Raw genomic sequence first — 9,241 nt, 5'->3', positions numbered from 1 at the left:
AGCCATGCCAAACTTGTCCATTTCCAGGTCACAGCACTCCCAAACAACTCTAAAAAAGAAAACCAAAGTGGAAAACAAGAGGTTAATGATATTTAATTTATATTAATAATATAATATATTTATTGAATGAGAAATAATGGGACCCACATAAACAGTTGATTCCGCCACCCGCTTTGTCGTCTCCCTCGTCTCCTTCCCACCTCCGTCGTTCCTTTGCGTTTGACTCTCATCCCCCTCCTCTCACAACTCCCTCTCTCTTTCTCAGACTCTCTCTCTCTCTCTCTTCTCTAATATCTTTGATCGCTCTGCGTACCTGCGCTTTCTGTTCTTGTCCTACTATTTCAGAAACAAGCGTCCCTTCTTATTTCGGTACGCAAACCCAGGAATCTCTCAAAAACAATAATAGATAAGAAGGTCCAAAGCCATCAAGACGGTTAGATTGAGAGATAAAGCCTTCTTTGGGCATTTGGGTCTTCTGAGAGCTTTGTTCTATTATGAGCAATAAAGGGCTCGTGGAGTTCTAAGTGCGGGTCTGGATTTGAATCTTCGGTGGTGCGGACGGGGGGAGAGTAAGTCATGGCTGGTAGTAATGAAGTCAACCTAAATGAATCCAAGGTATTCTGTCTGGTATCTTTTCCTCTACTTTCCGGTCTTGTCTACTCATTTTTTTCACGTAATCTGTTATTATTTTGGAGTTTGAAAGTTTATATGATGATCATTTGGACGATGGTTTTATTTGGATTATATATTTTTCCATGTTGGTGCTGGATTCGGAATTTTTGGCTTCAGGAAATTGGAGTCTCATTTGGAGGCCAAAGGTTTATTTTGGTCTTTTATTTGAATGATTTGAGTTGTCCAAAGTGACACTTGTGCTCTTTCTTTTAGATTGTTGCCCGTATCTGTAATGGCTTATACATGGTCGACATAATGAGTCGATATGATAGTATATATAATGACTGGTCGAATTCCTTTCTTCCTTTCGTTCCTTCGAAGTGGGGTTTTGGTTTCTTGTTCCGGTAATCCAAAGTTTGAGAAATTCGCCTTTAATAAGGTGTAGAGCTGGAAATCTTTACTCAGTTTCGTGGGTTTTGACATTTATCTGGAAATACCTGTTTTTCTTTCTTCTTTTACTACATTTATTTTTCCTTCACCTCTCAACAAATTCGTGTGGGTTCCTATCCTTGCCTTACAATTTTCGTAATTTTCTGTTATGGGCATGCTGGAGTTTGTCGTATGCATAGGATCACTTGGGTCGTTAGAGATTTTGCATCCTATAATTTGCTAGTACTAGTTCTCATCCTTTCAATCATTTTCTTCCTCCTCCTCTTCTTCTTCATCTTCTTATTATTATTATTTATTATGATTTTTTTGTAGAGGATTGTGCCACTTAATACATGGGTTCTAATCTCAAATTTCAAGCTAGCTTACAATCTCCTTCGCCGTGCTGATGGAACATTCAACCGTGAGTTGGCAGAGTTTCTTGACCGGAAAGTCGTTGCCAATTCGATTCCAGTTGATGGAGTTTTCTCCTTTGATCATGTTGATAGAGCCACCGGCCTTCTTAACCGGATTTACAGACCTGCCCCAGAAAATGAGGCTAAATGGGGCATTATAGAGCTTGAAAAGCCCTTGAGCACGACCGAGATTGTCCCGGTCATAATTTTTTTCCATGGTGGAAGCTTCGCCCATTCTTCAGTCAGCAGTGCTATTTATGACACCTTTTGTCGACGCCTTGTGAAAATATGCAAGGCTGTTGTGGTTTCTGTAAATTACCGCCGATCACCTGAACACAGATACCCTTGCGCGTATGATGATGGCTGGGCTGCTCTTACTTGGGTTAAATCGAGAACATGGCTTCAGAGTGGGAAGGATCCCAAGGTTCATGTATATTTGGCTGGAGATAGTTCTGGTGGTAATATTGTTCACCATGTAGCAGTGAAGGCAGCTGAGGAAGAAGTTGAAGTATTAGGAAACATCCTTCTTCATCCACTGTTTGGTGGGCAAAAGAGAACTGAATCAGAAAAGAGATTGGATGGTAAGTACTTCACGAGGATTCAAGACCGCGATTGGTATTGGAGAGCTTATCTTCCTGAAGGTGAAGATAGAGACCATCCGGCATGTAACCCATTTGGCCCCAGGGGCAAAAGCCTTGTGGGAATCAAGTTTCCTAAAAGTCTTGTGGTGGTTGCCGGATTGGATCTTGTCCAAGATTGGCAATTGGCTTATGTTGAAGGGCTCAATAAATCTGGCCAAGCTGTGAAACTCCTTTATTTAGAGCAGGCCACCATCGGGTTCTACTTCTTTCCAAATAATGACCATTTCAACTGTCTCAAGGAGGAGATGAGCAGCTTCGTGAATACTGATTGTTAATAGATCACTTAACCTTACCTACAGCAGCCATACTTAACAGAAGCTTCACATCTCACTTAGGTTCTTTTTTTTTTTTTTTTTTTCCCTTTTGCTGTGGTGTGTAGTTGTTATATGATTGTGTAGTGTTACTTCTTAATCTGTTGCCAATCATGGTGATTATTAGGCAGTTCTGCAACTGTTGGGATTGGTTCTTCTTGTCTTGAGATTACTGTGTCTTTTACATGCATAAAGTCATTAAATCAGGGAAGGCCACTTTCAGCAGCTCGGGGATAGTCAGAACTCATTCATTTGATTTGTGGGATTTGTCTGAAACACCACCAGGTATATTATAGCTTACCCTGGTGAGCTTTCAGCCACGAATAGCGGGAAGAAAGAAGTATTTGGGTAATATTTGGTGGTTGATCGATCTGTTTTAGTAAACAGATGTCATTTATCAGCACTAATTTCAGGAAAATGTACTGGAATATATCCATCATGTAATGAACTTGTATGTCATACTCGTGTTCTTAGTTATATACAGATTTTGTTTGCCCTTTATCTTTAAAGTACATCTCTTCCCTGGCTAGAACTAATCCATGTACTGTTTTTCAATTATTTGCATCTAAGCTTGGCTAGTTGTCACCAAAATGAAACTGCAACTTTTTTCTTGTCATGTTGCTCAGAAGGTTGCTTGTCAAGATTTTAGAGCTCGGACATATTGAGATATATAAAGTGGATTTTACATTATTTATTAAGCCTTTAATATAGTGTAAATTTTTACACGAACAACAATCTCTCACATTTTACTTTGTTTGTTTTCGTAACTTCTCTCAATTCATCTAATCATTACAACTTTTTTAAATTTCCATATAAAATAAAATAAACAATTCAACTTTTTCATTTTTCAAAATAAAAATAATATTAAAAAATATATATTCTAATAATATTTTATTCAACTTTTAACTTTAATCTCAATTCATTTCATCTCATCTCATATCATCTTATATGCGAAAACAAACGAGGTTGGTCTATCTCATCTCATCACATCTCAATTTTAAATTTTTAACTTTTTTATCTAATTATTACATAATCATTACAATTTATCCAAACAAAATACAAAAAATAATTAAATTTTTTCAAATTTCAAAACAAAAGTAATATTAAAAAATTTTATTCTAACAATATTTTAACTTTATAATATTTTTTTTCAATTTTTTTTCTCCCATTTTCCAAGATTTTATAAAACATCATAACACAAACAATTTCATTACTATTTGTAAACCATTTTATTATTATTCACAGATTTCTTCTCATCTCATTCTCCAAGCATCCCCTAAGGTTATGTTTGGTTCTACAAATGGTCTCAACCCATCTCATCTCATCATCCAAACACCATTCAAACACAAACACTTTCTAATTTCAAATTTTTAAATTTTTTTATCTAATCATAACCTAAACATTACAATTTTTCCAAACTTCCAAACAAAAAATAAAAAAATAATTCAGTTTTTTCAAATCTCAAAATAAAAATTATATTAAAAAATTATATTCTAACAATATTTTAACTTTATAATATTTTTATTCGATTTTTTTTCTTATTTCTCAAAACTTCATAAAACATTTTAACTCAAACTATTTTACTACTATTCACATATTTTTTTTTTATCTCATCTTATCTATATCTTATCTGTATAACCTAATGAGTCCTAAAAATTCAAATCCATGTTGTAGGTAATACAAATAGCAAATCTCATTTCTTTCTTGGATGTCCAATGCAAGGGTTATGATTCCCTTAGAGCTAGGCCATTGCCAAGTCTAAAATTTAGCTAGAATGTTAATTTTTAGCTATAGTATTAATTTTTGACTAAATGAATCTACATTGGACTAGCTATTTTAAAGTTAAAATAATAACATAATATTATATATATATTTTTTAATATTTTTTTTTTTACAAATACAATTCATATATTTCCTAAATCTTCATGCTTTGTAAAAATAATGTATCTATTCTATCAATATTCGCAATTAGTAGAATAAATAATGTGTATGCCATGCATGCTTTACCATTCAAAGAGAGAGGGAAGTGAAAAAATAATAAAATATTACTTTCCATTGCGAATAATAGCTAGTCATGTTTGAAGAGGACTTAAGATTTATTGTAGCTCAAGTCTTAAGTTTTGGACTTTTGGCTAGTCCAATGTGAAAGCTTTTTCTCATATCTAGCTAAAGTTTAGACTTGCATTGGTATTTGGCTAGTCCATTACCAATGCTCTTACATTCTTCATCCACAAAAGGTTCTTCTTAAATTGAACAGAATTATTTTCTAAAAGAAAATTACAAATATCGGTATTTGTATTTTCTTTTAAAATTAATGAAGATTGTGTACCCGCTTCCTAAAGCCAGTACCAAATGTTGATGGAAAAAACACACAAAAAACAAAAAAGTCTATTAAACACGTCTTATTAATTTAAGAGAAATGATAGTTGCAGTTGTGAGTATACAAGCGCTGCATAATCATTTTAAAAAAAAGTGAATGAATATAACTTTTTTAAAACGATTGCATGACGCTTGTATACTTCACGATTGTATGTATTATTACTACTAATTTAAAATGATATGAGAATATAATACATGACGCATTAAAACATGCACAACAACTCCTATGACAGACAGACCATCTAATGTGTTCAAGAAACAAATGACAACATCCATCCGCCAAATAACTATCAAAATTTTGTTGAGAAAATTATTAGACACGAATCTTAAGGCTTGGTTTGGATAGAGCGATGCTTCAATCTCATCACGCCTCATCTCAATATTCAAACATCATAAATATAAATACTTTTTCAATTTCAAATTTTTAATTTTTTAATCTAATCATTATCTAATTATTATAATTTTTCAAACTTCTAAAAAAAAAAAAATCAACTTTTTTTGAATCTCAAAATAAAAATTATATTCTAACAATATTTTAATTTTATAATATTTTAATTTTATTTTTTCTTTTTCATTTTTCAAAATCTCATAAAGTATTTTAACTTAAACAATTTCTAACTCGTATCATCTCAATTCAAATACCTCACTACCATTTAGAAACCATCTCAATTCATCTCATCTTAACTCACTATTCAAACTGGGCCTGTCTCTATCTTCTCGTATTATCAATATGATTAATTCTTGCGATCTCCAAAATGCCCATTTTATGTAGATGCCTTTCGAATTTGGGATAATAGCAAGTAACTCGGGAATTGGCTTAGTTTTGATTGGGGAGAAATCCATCCAACAAGTTGTGGTTGGGGAATTTTGGATAGACGATCGGAGACCATATATGATGACTCATTCTCCATAAAAAATAAATTATTATTATTATTTTTATTTATAAATAAATATACAAATAAACAAATATGTTTAAAAGTATTTAAGCATATTGGGAATGCTTCAAAGTGCTTAAGTGGTCGAACAGCTAAGCATGGACAAGGACATGATATATATGTTTAGTTTGCATCTGTCCATCACTAAAGTATTCACTTTTGGTTTTGCCCTTATTTTAAATGTGTGTCTATATATAAATATATATATATTTATATTTATATAAAGTGGTGCTACTCTACTGCCTGAACATGCCCATTTTGTGTGCCATCTAGTGTAATTTACAATTTTTTTTTTACTTTTTTTTAAATATTTTTTAAACATTTTTAAAAAATAAAAAAAATACCAATACACTAATAGTCACTTTTTTAACCATTAAAAAAAATAAATATATAAACAGTCAAAATGATGGAGCAAAATGAAGAGGCATACTAACATTTCTCATATTATTATTATATATATATATATATATATATATATTTCTTGTTGAGATTGTCATGTTTTCTCATGTCCTTATTGTGACCTTGTCCCTTTTAAATTAAGCTTTTATATTTTTGTTAGTGTACACCAATTCGACACGACAAGGTCATTGTCACCAAATGCCTTTTTATTTAAACAGGGATTAATGGATTACATCTTCTATTTCATTAGTATCTTACTTTTCATCACTATATATATATAATCTAATCGGCCTTTCGGTTTGCGTGTTTACTCCATTATCATCCTCCTAACAAGTCATTAATTAGTGCTTAATCTATCGTATTATATATTCACAATCCCTTTCCGCTATTCGAGACCGAAGTTAATTAAAAATAAATGAATAATACTACTCTTCATCTTAAATTTTATCAATTTTAATGACATTTCGTCGTACGACACATTTCAAATGACTTATTCTACAATCACTTAAATGACAGCCACATATTATGCTAAGAGAAACAAATTGTTAGGCGGAGGAAAACACTTTGTAGTGATGAACATGGAATGAACTAATAAGAGAAATATCGATCTTGACCACAAATGAATCTCATAAAAAGTAAATTCATAAACTAACGTAACTTGATGTAGTGCATTAGATTGTAAAGTTATTTTTTTATAAAATAAATCTAATATATCATGTAAAATTATCTTCGTTTGTTTGTAAATTTATTTTTTTTAAAAAAATTGATTATAATATTTCTCTAATAATAAAAAAAAAAAAATTATATGCAAAAGCCACGTAGTCTTGTCCCCATTATGGGTGCAAATTAAGAAACTATGTGGGGGATTTATGAGAAAACCACCGGTCATAGTCCACAGAGTACTTAATTTTGTCCCCATTTTCAGAGCCTTTTGTTTTATTGGTTGGAAATTGTTGCTCTTTGTGAGTTATAACTTGAAACATGGTGAAGGATTTGTTCTACACGCACTTGAATATGTTCGAGTCTGATTTTAATGCGAGAGAGAGAGAGAGAGAGAGAGAGAGAGGAGGAGAAGAAGAAGAAGAAGAAGAAGATGAGAAAATCATTTTCTTGGGCATATTAGAGTTGCGGACGGCCACGAGCTCTCAACTTATATGTAAAATTCATAAAAATAGTGAAAATAATTCTTATAAATTCATATAATACGGAACAAGAATACGGCCTAGACAGAAGAACTTTACATGTCTCCCACATGTTTTCTGCATCAAACTTGTACCATATATCTCATAAGTTCTTAAAAATCTGCCGCCAACATGTTTTCCTGCATGTCACATGGGAAGCAAGCATGCATGCATGCATGCATTGGTTTTACCAAGAAATGCTTGCTTTCCCTTATTAGGGAACCACAGTAATTTTTAACTCTGGTTTATCTACGTACGTACAGTTGGGCATGCAGACCATTATCCATGCATGAATCTGGTTTTATTGGCTTTTCCAAAACTTGTGAGTAAAATATGAAAAAACCTAACTACTCTGGATAGATCCGATTTTTAGGCCCCAGCAGCAGGCCAGCTCCCAATGTAGGCAGGATGCATGGCAGGCAAAGGAAGTTGCAGGATTTTTATATTCCTATAGCCATATATAGATAGGTTCAATGACAGTTTATCTCAATGATTTTCAAGATTTTAAATTATTGATCCCCCCTTACATATTGAGTTTGACATCAAATCATGATCATCAATTCGCTAATACTACCTTATTCTTTTAAGGATTTGGAGGAAAGAAAGACAGTACTATGTGATCATATCATTTGATTGGTCAACCAAAATATTTGAATTTAAAAGTGGGGAAGGTAAGATGTGATTAAACCTAACTATAGAAAAATTTTATTCATCATCCACATACACACAATGCATCACACTTACTTTAATTTTTATTTTTTTTCTCTATCTAAATTTGTGATGTATGGATAATGGATAGAAAAAAATAAAAATAAATAAATAAATAAAAAAAGTGGAGTGTGTGGGGATAATGAGTAGCAAAGCTCTACTGATTGACTCTTCAAAGGTGCCTGTGTCTTAGTAACTGTTACTTTCAGTAGATTAGAGACTCAAGAAGAAAAATCTAATATGAAAACCAGGAGGTAAAACTATGTAGACTTTACAGATAAATCTCCATGTACGAAAGCATTATTGACATCAAGCTGTGTGAGATGCAAACCTTTCACAGCAGCAATAGCCAAAAGAGTTCGAATGATAGCTATTTTAGCAACAGGAGAGAAGGTTTTAGAGTAATCCAAACCTTCTATTTGGGTATAATCCTTGGCAACCAATTTTGCCTTGTAACGTTCAATAGAGCCATCAGCATGATACTTAATTTTATAGACCCATTTGCAGCCTATGAGATTCTTATCAGGAGGTAAAGAAGTAATAGTCCATGTATAATTATTTTCTAATGCTGCAATCTCAGCTGACATGACATCTCTCCAATGAGAGGGCTTGATAGCTTGGTGATAGAACTCAGGTTTAGTATCGACAGAAATGGACATGATAAAAGACTTATGAGAAGGAGAAAGATGAGAATAAGAAAGAAAGTTGAAAATATCATATTTAGGATGTGAAGACAAAGACAAAGAAGAACCTGATAAATAAGAACTTGTTGAAGGATCTGATGTGTAGTGTGCAGAAGAAGAAGAATTACAGTGAAAATTATGCAAATAACCAAAGACTTCTAATTCTAGAAGATCTTCTAGAAAGTTCAAAAGGTATTGGTGAATGAGTAGATTGAATTGGAGATGAATGTGACTGAACAGGATGGAAGAGGAGGAAGTAGTAGGAGAATCATTTGAGGATGTTGTTGAAGGTACAATGAATGAATCTAAAGTTGAAGATCCACAAGGAAAAATAGTAAAGGGAGTTGAAGAAAAACGTGGAAAGTTTCAGAATTAAAAGGAAACACATGTTCATGAAAAACAACATTTCTGGATATAAAAAATTGATTGGTTTTAATATAAAAAAGTTTGTATCCTTTTATCCCAAAAGGATATCCAAGAAAAATATAAGTACAAGCCTTAGGATCAAACTTGGTGTAAGATCTTTGCAAAGTTGATGCAAAATAGAGGC

General features: G+C 32.6%; 2 protein-coding genes across 2 annotated transcripts; one reads left to right on the top strand and one right to left on the bottom strand.

Moving 5' to 3' along the window:
- Window positions 1–212: 212 nt before the first annotated feature.
- On the top strand, window positions 213–2,907 carry LOC108994496 (gibberellin receptor GID1B-like). Its single transcript, XM_018969731.2, has 2 exons — window positions 213–615; window positions 1,375–2,907. The coding sequence occupies exons 1-2, from the start codon at window positions 577–579 to the stop codon at window positions 2,368–2,370; spliced, it is 1,035 nt and encodes a 344-aa protein (XP_018825276.1). The 5' UTR covers window positions 213–576; the 3' UTR covers window positions 2,371–2,907.
- A 5,361-nt stretch (window positions 2,908–8,268) lies between these two features.
- LOC108994464 (uncharacterized mitochondrial protein AtMg00820-like) lies at window positions 8,269–8,667 on the bottom strand. The gene has a single exon (XM_018969689.2). The coding sequence runs from the start codon at window positions 8,665–8,667 to the stop codon at window positions 8,269–8,271; it is 399 nt and encodes a 132-aa protein (XP_018825234.1).
- Between the last annotated feature and the right edge of the window lie 574 nt (window positions 8,668–9,241).

This window comes from Juglans regia, chromosome 8 (assembly GCF_001411555.2).
Source record: "Juglans regia cultivar Chandler chromosome 8, Walnut 2.0, whole genome shotgun sequence".
Classification (NCBI taxonomy): Eukaryota; Viridiplantae; Streptophyta; class Magnoliopsida; order Fagales; family Juglandaceae; genus Juglans; species Juglans regia.
The sequence above is the reverse complement of the archived record's forward strand: the minus strand, read 5'-3'. Positions and strand labels throughout refer to the sequence as shown.

Excerpts from the sequence above, each read along its gene's own strand:
- LOC108994496 (XM_018969731.2), top strand. The coding sequence starts at position 577 with ATGGCTGGTAGTAATGAAGTCAACCTAAATGAATCCAAG. Across the intron at positions 616-1,374 it reads TCAACCTAAATGAATCCAAG|AGGATTGTGCCACTTAATAC; the intron begins GTATTCTGTCTG and ends ATTTTTTTGTAG.
- LOC108994464 (XM_018969689.2), bottom strand. The coding sequence starts at position 8,667 with ATGTCCATTTCTGTCGATACTAAACCTGAGTTCTATCACCAAGCTATC.